The sequence below is a fragment of the Populus nigra genome, chromosome 4, assembly GCF_951802175.1.
Source record: "Populus nigra chromosome 4, ddPopNigr1.1, whole genome shotgun sequence".
NCBI lineage: Eukaryota > Viridiplantae > Streptophyta > Magnoliopsida > Malpighiales > Salicaceae > Populus > Populus nigra.
Genome location: NC_084855.1, coordinates 19,916,702 through 19,933,637, shown reverse-complemented (window position 1 = coordinate 19,933,637; position 16,936 = coordinate 19,916,702). Strand labels below are relative to the sequence as shown.

At 34.2% G+C, this 16,936-nt stretch overlaps 1 protein-coding gene and 1 non-coding gene across 5 annotated transcripts; both read left to right on the top strand.

Annotated features, from left to right (window-relative positions):
- Positions 1-1,216: 1,216 nt before the first annotated feature.
- LOC133693024 (small nucleolar RNA R71) lies at positions 1,217-1,324 on the top strand. The gene has a single exon (XR_009842042.1). It is a non-coding gene; the product is annotated as a small nucleolar RNA R71 (small nucleolar RNA).
- Positions 1,325-6,945: 5,621 nt separating this feature from the next.
- On the top strand, positions 6,946-12,536 carry LOC133692441 (phosphoenolpyruvate carboxylase 2-like). 4 transcript variants are annotated; one of them, XM_062113393.1, is made up of 10 exons: positions 6,970-7,212; positions 7,330-7,721; positions 7,913-7,997; positions 8,289-8,511; positions 9,072-9,175; positions 9,257-9,344; positions 9,616-9,770; positions 9,986-10,984; positions 11,314-11,700; positions 11,888-12,536. In XM_062113393.1, the coding sequence occupies exons 1-10, from the start codon at positions 7,045-7,047 to the stop codon at positions 12,182-12,184; spliced, it is 2,898 nt and encodes a 965-aa protein (XP_061969377.1). In that variant the 5' UTR covers positions 6,970-7,044; the 3' UTR covers positions 12,185-12,536. The 4 variants fall into 4 exon arrangements, with proteins under 4 accessions (XP_061969380.1, XP_061969379.1, XP_061969377.1 ...); XM_062113394.1 differs by having other exon boundaries at positions 7,073-7,212; positions 7,355-7,721; XM_062113395.1 differs by lacking the exons at positions 11,314-11,700; positions 11,888-12,536 and having other exon boundaries at positions 6,965-7,212; positions 9,616-9,845; positions 9,986-10,121.
- Positions 12,537-16,936: the final 4,400 nt, after the last annotated feature.

Genomic DNA, 16,936 nt, shown 5'->3' with positions numbered 1-16,936 from the left:
AAAAAATTAACTTTTTAGTAATTGATGTGGTAAATATATAGAAGAGATAATAGTAAATAATTATTGTATATAAAGCTAATTGTATTGGTATTAAATAAATTTTCAGGTACCTCGCAGCATTGTACCGAATAATAGATCATATATTTGTATTTTTTGTGTTTATTTAATCAGAAGATATAAATGGAAGAAATGAATATTTTGCTTTGTAATGTAATTTTGTATAAAACAATGTGTATATATTTAAATTTAATATATCTAACATAGTTTCTAAAGCATGTCTATAATTATGTTGTATTCATTTTTAGATTTATTTTTGCTTTAAAATGAATGAGCATTTTGATTCATGTTGTATTCGTAGAATTTCTTGAATAACACAATAGTTGATTTATTTGAATAAGAAAACAACTTCTTTTTTTTCTTTAATATTCACTCAAATTGTAATATTCACTCAAATTGTTTAGTTGATGAATAAGAAAACTGTAAATATTAAATATCAAATTTCTCACAATTTGCATATTAAAAATTTAAAGAAAGCTCTATAGATTTTTTTATAGATAAACTTGTACTTTTAATGATAATAAATTATATATAGATGGAATATTGTGTAAATAAATCAGTGTTGTTACAACTTACAACCTGTTTGGACATTTGGCTCTATATCTCCATGTTTTGGGTATCAAAGATAAAAACTTTTGGTTAGTCTTACCTTGTGCCTCAATAAAAGCATGCAAAGTACTGTCTTCTAAAGGAATCCTAGAAGATGAAGGTGCATGATATGGTGCGGGATATGATCTAGGGGGATGTGCAGGCGGCTGGTTTTCAAACTTCAACCTGAAATTAGGGTGATTGCGCCACCTCAGATTATTTGTATCAAAGAAAGGTGTAAAAGGCTTCTTGTACATACCTAAGTCCTTAGTCTTTAACACATCTAACTCCCTAGTGAGCATCTCAATCTTAGCCTTTAAGTTATCCTCTTCCTTGAGATGGTAAATTCCACCACCATTTGGGTTTCTTGCAGGTGGTGACCTATTTGTGCTCTCAGTAGCACTAGGTCTAGTCCAAGCGTGAGCTTCTTCAGCAAGCTCATTGAGGTATTCTATGGCCTTATCAATATCTCTTTCTGTAAGAACTTATCATTACGCACATCATCTCCATAAATTGGCGCTCTCTTGGTGCAAGTCTCTTATAAAAATAGCTCATTAAGCGCCAATTCTCATACCCATGGTGAGGACATATACTCAACAACTCCTTAAATCTCTCCTACGACCGATACAAAGTCTCACTGTCGTGTTGTGCAAAGGTAAAGATTTGCCTTTTTAAAGCGTTGGTCTTACGTTGGGGAAAGTATTTATCAAAGAAGACATAGATCTTGGTCTCATCGAGAGTAGCCAACTCTTAGCTCTATCCTTCGAAGAGAAAGGAAAGAACTCAAGTCTCATAATGTCATCAGTTGCATTTTGACTATGAAAAGTCGCAACTACTTCCTCAAACTCCCTAATGTGCACATATTTATTTTAATTTTCTATGCCATGAAAAGTAGCGAGTAATTGTATCATCCCTGTTTTAAACTCCAGTTAGCGAGTATTAGCTGGAAACATGATGCATGATGTAGGCTGGAGGTAATCCTGAAGGGTCCTAATGGGTTGATCTTCGTGTTCACTCATTTCCTCAGAATTAGAAGAATTATCAAATAAATGACTAGAAAAATCAGACTCTCACTCTGACACAGGTCTACAAGAAAACTGACCCAAAACGTCTCTATACTTGTGCATGTAAGGTAGATAAAATGCAACACTAAAGAAAATACTACAACAAGAAAAATAAAATAAAACAAAGGTGCAGCAAGCTAAAAGAGGGAACGAAGTTACTGCTTTTACAAACTGCTGAAAAGAAAGAAAAAAACTAGACAAAAAAAAACTAAAGTTTTTACCAATTTACTTTCTAATAAATTAATTTGATCCATTAAAAATCTAATTAAATCCTTACACTCAGTTAATTATTTTAATTTGACCCAAATTAATTCTAAAATTTAATTAAACCTTTAATTGGACCCATGATTAAATCAAATTGGCTTATCAGAAGCCTAATTAAGTTCTCAAATTTAATTTTTATGCAAATTCATTCGGTAATCATTTGATTTAACTTTGAATTTGCATTAATCTTTCAATCTATTGTACAATATGGTACGATTGGGCTCCTAAATTTGTTCAAAATTTTAGCTTGATTTCTCTATACATTTGAAACCCTTCTCGGCCTCCTTTTGTCAGGTTGCTATTTTTATTATTATTATTTTAAAAAGGAAAATGATAAATTTGAAGGGAAACGTAAAATGAGTTTATGATATTGAATAATCAGTAGTAGAATGCACACTATGATTATATGTAAATTCAATAAATTTAAATTTTCTTCTAAGTCAATCGATGGATCAACTCGATATGGTTCAACCAACTCACTAACTTGAAAGACATCATCTCCCATATTTGAGTCATCATTCTCATCCTGAACAACCTCGACACAACCCTTGGATTTGGTTTTCAATATGAAATAACCAATCAACTCTCAATCCTTTCTAAATGAATGGGTGTATGTGTAATAAACTTGTTGGCATTACTTGGTGAAAACAAAGATATTGTTGACGTTGCAAAGTCTAGCTTTTGAGTTAATTTTGACCAAACCATGATGGAGATCTACTCTAATTTCTCTATTAGTGGTGTCATACCAATAGCATTTAAATAAAAAACACTTTATTATGCTGGCTATGATATTGCAATTCAATTACCTCTTCTAATTTCTCATAATAGTCAACTTCATACTCATTAGAAGTCGATCCTTTAACACAAATATCATTGTTATATGTCTTTCTACCCTGCCCATATTCTTTAGTATTAACATGTATCCATTTACAAAATACCCGTTGTAGCACTTCACTTTTCTTTCAGGACCCAAACTTAGTAAAGACAATGTAGCACAAGCATTCCTTCATAGTTGATAAACCTTGTACATCAAGTACAACAATGAACAGTAAACGAGAATTCTGTAACAAAATTAAGTATCATGATAGATAATGAGTTTATGATACTTCTTACATGTGTTCTGAACCATGTGACAAATTGTTCATCTTGTAATCGAAAGATTTGGGATTCGATTAGCTATGAGTGATTAAACAGTAATTGTAGATGATGTTGCCTACAAGGTATTAAAAAATATATGAGTTTGTGATATTATAAAAGATAAATAGTCCATTTATAACTAAGTTTAAGTACTATATAAACTTACTGAATATAGGTCTCAGTTCATCATAGTTAAATAATACATAATTATATGTTTGTCTGAATTATATTTCAGATAAATATCTTTTCGTGATAGCATTTTTTGGTGTGGGTCGTCCAGGATTGGAAAATATTAATAAGCTTTCACTCGAAGGCACTTCACCACCATCATCATACCTTGAAATGTGCTATGTCTACAACTTACTAAAGCATATATCTTTAAAAAAATGACTGATCTCCGTGACTGCATTCATATCCCTTTTTACAATAAATCACGATAAGCTAATAAAATGAGTGCTTGTATAAACATGTGGCAGTCATGACTCTTCATTCCATACAATTTGTAATCCTCCAAATTAACCAACCTTGATATGTTTGAGGCACGTCCATTAGAAAACACAGACTCTTAAGCCATTAGTAGACTAGTAGTTATGCATTCTTCTCTAAAGCAAAGCTTACTTTGGGCTTTACGACCCGTGACCTATAATAAACCAACTTCATATTTTTATGGTGACAAAACAATGTTATATTCATTATAGTCTTGATGTTATCCTTTGTCTTCCCCTTCACGTCCATAACCGTATTGAAAATATTCTCAAACACGTTCTTTTCTATATACATGACGTCAAGGTTATGGCAGAGGAGATTGGTGTTTCAATAAAGAAGCTCCTAGAAAATATTTTGTTTTACCCAATTTTGGGTCAAACCAAAACTAGGAAACTTTTACTTACCGAATTGAAAACCAAACACAATGTCACTGTATTCTGACACCATGTTATACAATTATTCACCAGAAAGACACGGGGGTGCAACATCTTTTTCAACTCTGCCAACAAACAAATCATTTATATTTTTCTTGTACTTGTGATCCGTTGGCAAGAAACGCCAATGGCAATAAAAAAAAAAGACATTTTACCCCCGTTTATTAGTGTGAATGCCTTATTATTTTTCATGCAATATGGACTTGCTAGTTTTCTATGTGTGCTCTAACCAGAAACCATTCCATAAGTTGAAAAATAATTGATAGTCCACATCAAAGATGCCCTTATAAGAAAATTATGTTTCATCAATACATCATAAGTCAAATCCCCTGAGGTAGATAACTGCATTAACTCATCAATTAACAATCGAAGACAAATATCTATATTTTGATCTGAACTATTAGGATCAGTTATGACCATAGATAAAAACATGAACTTTGGGCTCATACACATTCTTGGTGGCAAATTATAAACCGTGAGTATAACCGGCCAACAAGAATAAGGAGCAGCAAATGTCCTGAATGGATTGAATCCATCTGTACATAACCCAAGACGCACGTTCCTTGATTCAGCTGAAAAGTAAGGATACACATTGTTAAAGTGTTTCTATGCTTCACTATCAGAAGGATGCAACATCACTCCATCCACCGCATCATGTGATTGGTGCCATAACATATGCTCAGCAGTCTTTGGTGACATGAATAACCTCTATAGTCTAGGTGTGATTGGAAAGTATCTAAGTTTTTTATATGCTACAGGAGTCTTTTCCTTGCCAGTTCCGGGTTTATAACAATAATGCCCACATGTCCTACACTTAAACAGCTCAGTATTTTCAAGGTAGTACAACATGCAGAAGTTTGAACACAAGTCAATTTTCTGGTAACCTAGACTGAGGGGTTTCATCATGGACTTAGCAACATAAAAATTCTCTTTCATTTTATTCCCTTTAAGTAAAATGCTTCTCATCCATTCAATAATTCTATCATAACCGGTCTCACTCAACCTATAATTCGACTTGAAAATAAACATTTGTGCAACAACCGATAATTTACTATGATTTATGTAGTTATCCTATAATGGTTCGTTAGAATCTTTCAAAAGATTATAAAATCTGGTCGCATCTGCATTAGGTTTTTCATCTACAATTGTACATTGACTGGCATGACCCTGATTCATTCTCATCGCATCCATAACCATTGTCATGTAAGGATTATTGTTCTCATTTACAACTCCATGCACAATGTAGCTCTAGAAGTTGACCCAGTTATCCTTTCTACGATGGTCTTTTAAGGAACAAATGATTCTTTGTGTGCATACCAACACAGGTATTCCTCCACGAACCCTTTGTATAGAAGATGTATCGTTACAATATTTGGATCGAGAAATTTTTTATTTTTACACCTCTTGCATGGACACCTAATACTGCCTCCACTAATATTTCTCATAATAGATGTTGCGTAATTAATAAAACCCTGAATTCCATTACAATAATTTATCCTCCATAATTCTTGGGGTGAATCCTGATATATCCATGAATAATCATCCATGACTAATTCTATCGAACCTATATCAAATAATGATGACAACATGTAGTAATTAACTATATTAAGTAAATAAATTTACAAAAATATTGCTTTATCTCAAGATTATCCTACCTACTTTCAAACTTCTCTTAATTCATTATCAATTATCAACATATATATAAATTTATACACATTAATTTATGGAAATTACAACTTGGCAATAAAATTGACAATATAAAACGGACACATTAAATAAACAATTATTTATTTCATCACAACACATCTAAGTCGGTAATTCGACATAAGTTTCAATAATTTACAAACAAATACAATTTTACAAAATCTAAAACAAAACATAACATTTACAAAATCATAAATCAATACAACAAGTTTATTTGAGAAAAAACAATAAAACAAGTAAAAACTCAAACAAAATACATATACTACAAAAATATACAATAAAAAAATTAACATTTTAAAATTGTGTTCAAATTAAAAAAAAATAATAGATTTACTTACTTAAAATGAAAAATCCGCAATAAAATTTCAATCAGAACACGGATGTTGTGACTGGAAAAGTTGAAAAAGAATGAGTTGTGCTGAGATGAGGAGGGATGTGGGGTGGGGTCTGTTTGTTTAGTTGCAAAGGGGAAGAAGGAGAAATAAGGGATGTACAAATTTTTCAATCCTCCAATTAAAAATGTGTTTCATTGCTAAATTGAGAATCTAATTTATTTGTATGCATTGCAAGGTATCCATGAGTTTTTGTGCTATTGAGATTGAAGGAATAAGGGCAAGTGTTCAAATAAAAAAATTGTTATTCCTAATGACAAAATTAAAAATTTAGGATAAGGGTTTGAGACAAAAAAAAATTAAAATTAGAATCAACTTGAAAAGATGTATTTCCTATATCAAAGGAAAATCCACATTTATACAATGAAAAAAAAAAAGGAATACAAAACATATATCATTTTGAAATTTTCTTGGATAATTACCAAATGTAGTTCAAGTATACCTAATAGAATTCACCCATGCAGATGAGATGAACATGAAGAGAAAAGGTAAATCGTGATTTTCGAATGAACCCACTGGAGAACTAACAACAGAGAACCCACTGGAGAACTATTTCTAATGTTGGAAGTAGATACGGGTATTTCAGCGTCCCTCACGTGCGACAAAATGTAAAGCAGGTATATGTGGTTTTTTTGGGTGGCTTTCATGTGTTGAGCTCATAACTTACCCGTTGTCTACGAACCTACGCGATCTTCTTCTTTGTGGTTGGTGGTAGGTACTTGGTTTGTAAAAAATCTCACGAGATTCACTTTGCTCTCTATCTGTTATCTCCTTTCAACCTCTGCACTCATTAATTTTTTCTGTATGTTTGTTGGGATGTTGCTATAAAAGAGTTTCCAAGTAACAGAACAGGCCAAGCCAAGAACAGAGTATATTTGTTTGTTTGTTTATTCACGCAGAGAAGGAAGAAGAAAAGCAATGGCAGATAGGAATTTGCAGAAGATGGCATCGATAGATGCACAGTTGAGGCTGTTGGCACCAGGGAAGGTCTCTGAGGATGACAAGTTGGTGGAGTATGATGCTTTGTTATTGGACCGGTTTCTTGATATATTGCAGGATTTGCATGGCAAGGATATCAGAGAAACGGTACTTGCTTCTTGTTCTTCTTCTTTTTGTTAACAGCAGTGTATTCATCGTGTTTTTTTTTTTTTTTACAGTTATTCCAGTTCTTTGTTAATTCTAAGTATGGTGCTGACTTGCTAGGTTCATGACTGTTACGAGCTTTCAGCAGAGTACGAGGCAAAGCATGACCCTCAGAAGTTGGAGGAACTTGGGAGAGTGATTACGAGTTTGGATCCTGGGGACTCAATTGTTGTTACAAAATCATTCTCTCACATGCTTAATCTGGCAAACTTGGCAGAGGAGGTTCAGATTGCTTCTAGACGAAGGATTAAGTTAAAGAAGGGAGATTTTGCTGATGAGAATTCGGCAACAACTGAATCAGATATTGAGGAGACACTCAATAGACTTGTGGGGCAGTTGAACAAGTCGCCAGAGGAAGTTTTTGAAGCTTTGAAGAATCAGACTGTGGATTTGGTCCTAACTGCACATCCTACTCAATCTGTCCGTAGATCCTTGCTTCAAAAGCATGCAAGGTGTGATTGAAGTGATAAATGTGTTAGAAATGCAACGTTTCTTGAGATGAGCTGACCTTGAGTGACGGGTCGGGTTCTGGTGGAGTTAGGTTAACATAGCAATGCTTCAAAGATGTCATGCTATGCTAGATGCCACCTTGTTGTCAATTTTCTTTTGTTGTTGATATTGCCTCGTTTTTTCATGCATTCAGGATACGGAATTGTCTGACTCAGTTGTATGCCAAGGACATTACTCCATATGATAAGCAGGAACTTGATGAGGCTTTACAAAGAGAGGTATCTAGATGCCAATTGGCTATGCATTCCTTCGTACTAAATTCTAATCTGGCTTATATTTCTGGCACAACAGAACAGGTTAAAAGGCAATTATAAATGCATCACTCCAGTGAAAGACCAGTACCATAGAATACGATAATGGATTCCAGCGTCATGCCTTTTTATTGATCTAAATATTCTTCCAAATAATGCATTAACTTCTTGGATCTTTGTCAAGACAATAACGATGGCTGTGTGCAACTTTGTTTGTTTAGAATGAGTGTAAATTACATCTGCTTCTCCCTCGTGCAGATCCAAGCTGCATTTCGCACTGATGAGATCCGAAGGACTCCTCCAACTCCGCAAGATGAAATGAGGGCGGGAATGAGCTACTTCCATGAGACAATTTGGAAGGGTGTTCCGAAGTTCCTGCGGAGGCTTGACACAGCTTTGAAGAACATTGGAATAAAAGAACGCGTTCCTTATAATGCCCCCGTCATCCAGTTCTCTTCCTGGATGGGTGGGGATCGTGATGGTGTGTCTCCTTGCTGTCTGTCTTCAATGGTTTATTGCTATCCCATTTATAGCAAATTTATTCCATTTAGCATTAACGAGTCTTGATAAAGAATCTATCGCTTGGGTTCATTGCGATGAGACCTCAAGAAATCACGAATACAAACTACTAGAAACTATGTTCTTGGACTTGTTTTTTATTTATTTATTATTATAACTTTATTAAAACTTCAAGCTCCCCTCTTATTTATTTTTGTTTCCTAAGCAAATCCATTCATGTAAGTTGCTCAAGAGTTTCATTTTTCTTGAAAAATTTTACTACGGTGACTAGAGAATTACTAGTAAAAGCTTATTTGGTTATTTTTTAGGGTCAATTTTTTTTATAAAAAAAAAACAAGACACAAAGAAATATTTGTAATTTTCAATTTCTTCGAAGCATACACTATAAAAGTGACTAATAAAATACTACTAATTACATACTAGTCACCATAAAATTACATCATTTTCCTTTCCTCTCCACGAGTAGCGTACATTCCATGGATAATGTCTGCCTATTTTATTGTTTTTTTATGTTGTTTGCAGGAAATCCACGTGTAACTCCTGAAGTTACACGAGATGTTTGCTTACTAGCTAGGATGATGGCTGCTAATCTCTATTTCTCCCAGATAGAGGATCTTATGTTTGAGGTATTACAAAAATTGTGTACAGTAGTCTTCAGGGTATAATCATGACATTTTTGTTATCGGTTTGTCTGATTTCATTTGCAGTTGTCCATGTGGCGCTGCAATGAAGAACTTCGTGTTCGCGCAGATGAACTTCATTCATCTTCAAAAAGATATGCGAAACACTACATAGGTATTTATTAACTCTCCTTTTAAGGATGTTTCAAAATGTAGAGATCAGGAATGTAAGTAGTCTACGCATGGCAATGTGACAACAATTTCATGAAACATTACGCGCCTGCCTTACCAGAAGTTTCCTGCTATATTCAAACTCGGTGGAAAAACAATTGCATTTGATGTATTTTAAATTCGTTTGATCAATTTATTTTTTTTCTACGGTTTATTTGATTTATAAAGAGCTTCTGGTTTGTTTGTTTTTTTTTCTACATGGGTTATGAGAACAGAATTTTGGAAACAGATCCCTCCAAATGAGCCATATCGTGTTGTTCTTGGAAATGTAAGGGACAAGCTGTACAACACCCGCGAACGCTCTCGTCAGTTACTAGCCAATGGGAAATCTGACATTCCTGAGGATTCCACTTTCACTAATGCTGAGCAGGTCCCTTCCTTGTCAATTACTTTCAGTTTGAGGAAATATACTGTTGTGGTAACTTTATAGCAGTCTTGCCGTAAGGTATCAATTGGATGATAGATGCCTACCAATCTCACCGATATCATTTTTTGTCCTCAAATTTCCACTAATTAATTGCAAGTGCTATAATTCTGCAGATGAAAGAAATCCCTTTTTACTGATTTTGGTTTTTATTCTTGTAGATCCTCGAGCCTCTTGAACTCTGCTACAGATCACTCTATGCCTGTGGTGATCGACCAATTGCAGACGGAAGCCTCCTTGATTTCTTACGGCAAGTTTCTACCTTTGGACTCTCACTTGTCAGACTTGATATCCGGCAGGAATCTGACAGGCACACTGATGTTCTGGATGCCATCACAAAGCACTTGGGCATTGGATCCTATCGAGAATGGTCTGAGGAGCATAGGAGGGAATGGCTCTTATCTGAGCTCCGTGGCAAACGTCCTCTTTTTGGACCTGATCTTCCCAAAACTGAAGAAATTGCTGATGTGCTGGACACGTTTCATGTCATTGCAGAACTTCCTCCGGACAACTTTGGTGCTTATATAATCTCAATGGCCACGAGCCCTTCTGATGTACTTGCTGTTGAACTGTTACAACGTGAATGTCATGTCCAACAACCACTTAGGGTTGTTCCATTGTTTGAAAAGCTGGCTGATCTTGAAGCCGCTCCTGCTTCTATGGCTTGTCTCTTCTCAATAAATTGGTATAGAGACCGGATCAAGGGGAAGCAAGAAGTCATGATAGGGTACTCAGATTCTGGAAAGGATGCTGGGCGTCTCTCTGCTGCTTGGCAGCTGTATAAGGCTCAAGAAGAGCTTGTGAAGGTGGCGAAGCAATATGGGGTTAAGCTAACCATGTTCCACGGCCGAGGAGGGACAGTTGGAAGAGGTGGAGGGCCTACCCATCTCGCTATATTATCTCAGCCACCTGACACCATTCATGGATCACTTCGTGTGACTGTTCAAGGAGAAGTTATTGAAAAGTCCTTTGGTGAAGAGCACTTATGTTTCAGAACGCTCCAGCGTTTTACAGCTGCCACACTTGAGCATGGAATGCATCCTCCGGTCTCACCAAAATCAGAATGGCGTGCTCTCATGGATGAGATGGCAATTGTTGCGACAAAAGAATACCGATCCATAGTCTTCCAAGAACCTCGTTTTGTTGAATACTTCCGCCTTGTAAGTATTTAACCCAGCATTGTCATTACTCCTACGAATCTGTTCAATCTGATCACAGCAACAAAATTCTAATATCCTTATCAATTCACTAGGAAAGCCTTGAATTATTCTTGTGATTAGCGAACTGGATATTTTCCTTCTCTTTGCTCTTATCGGAGTCTTTAAATGTTACACTGTTTGGGCTTAACCTCATTAAAACTCCTACAAAATTCAGTAATTTAGTGTTTGAAGTTTCAAATAGTTTGTGGGTCCTTCATTTTCACTGTTTGGAACTATTGTGCTGAAGGACATATTTCCCTTATCTGGTGTTTGGAATTTCCACGATGCAGGCAACACCAGAGTTGGAGTATGGTCGGATGAACATTGGCAGTCGACCATCAAAACGGAAGCCAAGTGGCGGCATTGAATCACTCCGAGCAATCCCATGGATCTTTGCTTGGACCCAGACAAGGTTTCATCTACCAGTTTGGCTTGGCTTTGGAGCAGCATTTAAGCATGTGATTCAGAAGGATACAAAAAATCTCCACACGCTCCAGGAGATGTACAATCAGTGGCCTTTCTTCAGAGTCACAATTGACTTAGTTGAGATGGTTTTTGCCAAGGGAGGTCCAGGAATCGCTGCTTTGTATGACAGGCTCCTAGTGTCAGAAGAACTGCGACCTTTCGGAGACCGCTTGAGAGCAAACTATGAAGAAAATAAGCTCTTCCTCCTCCAGGTATGGGGATAAACCATTAGTGTAAGAGAGCAAATTATATAAATTACTCAAAATCCTTTGATTTGTTCTCCCTTCTGAACATTTCTAGATCCAACCCTGTTCTGTGTTTGAGTGCCTATTGCCACAATTCTTTGACGTGGCTTGGATCCACCTGTGAATAAATCCATTATGTTTTACGTGCTTGCAGATTGCCGGGCATAAAGACCTTCTTGAAGGAGACCCATACTTGAAGCAGAGGCTTCGTCTTCGCGATGCATATATCACAACCCTTAATGTTTGCCAAGCCTACACTTTGAAGCAAATTCGTGATCCTGACTATCATGTGACAGTAAGGCCACACTTGTCAAAAGATTACATGGAATCGACCAAACCGGCTGCAGAGCTTGTGAAGCTTAACCCTACAAGTGAGTACGCACCAGGCCTGGAAGACACCCTTATTTTAACCATGAAGGGCATCGCTGCTGGCCTGCAAAACACTGGTTAAGACAGTTTTTCTGCCTTGTAATACCACATCATATAGGAATAACTCGCATGGAATGCAAGTCTGCTCTATGTCAACAGAACTTTGAACCAGTATCTAATAAGTCCTCTAATCCAAGGTTGTCAAAAACATATTTTTGACAAAAACACTTAGATAGTAAAAAATTATTATAAAATCGTATGTAAACTGTTTTTGTTTTTTCATACACAGCTCAAAGTAAAAATAATAGTAGTTATAGCAGTTGTAATAGGTATTTCAAAAGGAACATAAACAACTCAAGTAGCAGCATTTGCAACAGCAGCAGAAGTTATGGAAAGCTATCGCTCAAGCATCATCATGATTAATTACTATTCAACTACCTTGTTCTAGTTCGCTGCCTTAATTTTCTTATATCATGACGAGAAATAGATAGACATAATCATAGAAACTTGGCATGGCTGCTAAAGCACAAATAGATTTCAAGAGGGTAACCAGAAAAACCAGCAGTAGCATGAAAAGATATGGCTGCAACCAAAATGTACAGAATGGCACAAGCATTAACAACCAGTGGTACATACCAGCAACTCTAAGAACATAAGAAAATTGATTAATTATATAGCAAAATAGACAACTTCTTACTTGCTATTCCAACTAATTAAGGAAAACGAGGGGGAAATTAAGTAACTAACGCACGCAAGAGAAGAAAATTATAAGATATGATTGGAGAGTTTACTTTGAGAGAGTTGTTAGGTTTCTTGAATATCATACATACGGAAATAATAAAATAAAATTATTAGGGAGTTTTTAGGATCTTGTTAGACATATCTAGAGTTGTTTAGAGATTTATTACCTGGAGTTCTGATCTTCTTTGGCTTTAAATAATTCCTTAAAGGCTGAGTTGTTGTAAATCACTAGTCGTCGAATTATCTGGCCTCAAATGGTAATGCACACGAGCCATTAGTGAGAAATTTTTTAAATCTCTATTTAGAAAAAATAGATTAATATGCATAGAATGTTAACTCTCTATTCTGTCACTTACGTAGATTTTTTAGTCTAACAAACAACCACAAAAAATAAAATGCATAACTTACTATTTATAGAAAAATATGAGAAGCCTTGTAAATTGGAAAAATATCAATTTGCTCCCTGAATAATATCCATATATTAATTAGGAAAAATTTTAGAAATTAACTAAATCAAGTCCTTACTTAATTTTTCTATGTCTAAAAATATAATCCCTATATTAATTATATTCTAGTCCTTAATTTCTAAAATGTATTTTAATCAAGTCATACTTCATTAAATCATCTCAGTTTAATTTCTGACTAATGGTTCTTAATATGTGTAACCTATTAAGTTCCTAATATGTTGGCGCAAATATAAATTCTAATTCTAATTCTAATTAAATTGAATTAAATAAATTGAACAATTTAATTTATTATCAATTCAACAATTGATTAATTTATATTTGAAGATAAAGTGCATCATCTACCAAATGTGTCATGACTGGTTTTCTAGTATAATTAATATCATTTCATTAATAATGTTTCAATTTAACATTAAAGCATAGAGTGTATTGCCATGTTAAATCATATTTGCTCTTTACATAATAGCCTTTGATCGTTTAAATAAGATTTCAAACTCTTTTCAAATCAACACACTATTAGAAAATTGATAAATACAATGGAAACACCAACAAATTTTTTCCATCGGTACTTTACAATGATATTTACCGATCAAATTTTTTCCATCGCTAACTTCATCGGTAAATACCAATGGAAATATGTCATCGGTATATACCAAGGGAATACAAGTCGGAATAGAAGGAATTAAAAAAAAACAAACAGTATGATGACGTGTAAGTTTTTACAAACACCGTTACCGATGGAATTGCAGTTGGATTCAAAAAGGCAAGTCGTACAATGACATCACTTATACCAACAGGATTGCTGACAGATTGATAGATGAAATAATTTCATCGATAAATCCATCGGTAATATTTAATATATGACATGGTGCTCGATCCTCTTCTCTCCCTCCCCTATTTCTCCTTCTCCCTTAAAAAAACTCTGTAACAAAACAAACAAACCCCCCCATGTCCCCCCTTATCTTAATACAACTCATCATTCCACAACTTTTCTAGTCATAACAACACTCTGTTTGACAGCATTTGTGTTCTAATTAAAATTTTATTACGGATTTTTCATCTTAAGTAAGCAAATCTACCCTTTTTAAAATTTGAACACATTTCTAAAATGTTAATTTTTTTTATTGCATATTTTTTAAGTATATTTATTTTGTTTGAGTGATTACTTGTTTTATTGTTTTTTCTCAAATAAACTTGTTGTATGAATTTATGAATTTGTACATGTTATGGTTTGTTTTAGATTTTGCAAAATTGTATTTGTTTGTAAATTGTTGAAACTTATGTCGAATTACCGACTTAGGTATGTTATGATGAAATAAATAATAGCTTGTTTAACGGATCCATTTTATATTTTGTCAATTTTATTGTCGAGTTTTAATTTATGTAAATGTTTACAAATTAATTTGTATCTGCATAGATAATTGATAATGAATTAAGAGAAGTATTAAAGAAGGTTGAATAATCTTGAGCTAAACCAATATTTTTAAAAATTTATTTAGTTAACGTAGTTAATTAATACATGTTGTTATCATTATTTTATATAGGTTCGATAGAAGTTATGGATGATCATTTATAAATGTATCGAGATTCACCCCAAGGATTGTTGAGGATGGATTATTGTAATGAGATTCAGGATTTTATTAATTACGCAACATCTAATCCAAGAAATATTAGTGGATCGGTATTAGGTGTTCATGCAAGAGATGTAAACATAAAAAGTTTCTTGATCCAGATGTTATAACGATACATCTTCTACACAAAGGGTTCATGCAAGAATACATGTGTTAGTATGCACATGGAGAACCATTTGTTCCTCACGAGACCAAGGTAGAAAGGATGGTTGGGTCAACTTTTAATGCTAGCAACGTGCATGGAGTTGTAAATGATAACATTAATCCTTATAGAATTATGGTTATAGATGCGATGACAATGAATCAGGGTTATGTTGGTCAATGTTCAATCATAGATGAAGAACATAATGCAGACACGACCAGGTTTTTTAATCTTTTGAAAGATTCTAATGAATCATTATGGGATGACTCACAAATCATAGTAAATTATTGGTCGTTGAATAGGTGTTTACCATCAAGTTGGATTATAGGTTGAGTGAGGCCGGTTATAACAGAATTGTCGAATGGGCGAGAAGCATTTTACTTGAAGAAAACAGACTGAAAGAGAACTTCTATACTACTAACTTCATAATGAAACCCCTCGGTCTAGAATACTAGAAAATTAATATTGTCCAAACTTCTGCATGTTGTACTACCTTGAAAATGCTGAGCTGATCGAGTGCAGGACATGTGGACATTCCCGTTATAAACCCAGAACTAGCAAAGAAAAGATTCATGTCGCACATAAAAAAACTTAGATACCTCTCAATTACACCTAGACTACAGAGGTTATTCATGTTACCAAAAACTGCTGAGCACATGACATGACACCAATCATATGATGTGGTGGGTGGAGTAATGGTGCACCCATTCGATGGTAAAATATAAAAACACTTTAACAGTGTGCATCCTTATTTTGTAACTGAATCAAGAAATGTGCGTCTTAGGTTATATACTGACAAATTCAATCCATTTGAGTCATTTGCTGCTTCTTATTCTTGTTGGTTTGTTATACTCACGATTTACAGCTTGAAGTTCATGTTTTTATTTACGGTTATACTCAGTCCTAATAGTCCGGGCTGGAATATGGATGTTTGTCTTCAACCATTGATTGATGAGTTAATGTAGTTGTGATCCTCCAAGGCTTTGACTTATGATGTATTGACAAACAAAATTTTTCTTATGAAGACAACTTTGATGTGGACTATCAATGATTTTCCAGCTTCTGAAATGGTTTTTGGTTAGAGCACGCATGGAAAACTAGCATGTTCATACTGCATGAAAAATAACAAGTTATTCATGCTAACAAACAGCGGTAAAACGCCTTTTTTAACTAACACCGGCGTTTCTTGCTAACAGATCATAGGTACAAAAAGAACATAAAGAATTATTTTTTATTGGTAGAGTTGAAAAAGATGTTGCACCCCCGCGTCTTTTTAGTTAAGAATTGTATAGCGTGGTGTTAGAGTACGGTGATATTGTGTTTGGTTTTCAATCCGATAGCAGAAGTATCCTAGTTTTGGTTTAACTCATAATTGGGTAAAGCGAAGTATTTTGTAGGAGCTTTCTTATTGGAAGACCAATCTTCTTCATCATAACCTTGACATCATACATATAGAAAAAAAAAAAAAAACATGTTCAAGAACACTTTCAACACGGTCATGGACATGAAAAGGAAGGCAAAGAATAACATCAAGGTAAGAATGGATATAGCGTTGTTTTGTCACCGTAAAAATATTTTTATTATTTTTTCTATTTTAAAATGATATAAATTCACTTAAAAATATATCAAAGACAAATTTATTATATGTCTTCGTATTTATATCTTCAACTAAATATAATTTTATCTCTATTATTTTGAGATACTAACCAAACATAACATTAAAACCCATTATTTTTAGCCTCTAATAACCCACTTAAAAAATTGATACAATTTCATCGTTTTCAGATAAAATAGAAAAAAAATCCAAAACTTCAAAAAAGTCCCAAAAAATTACATATTTACTAAAAAAAAATCAA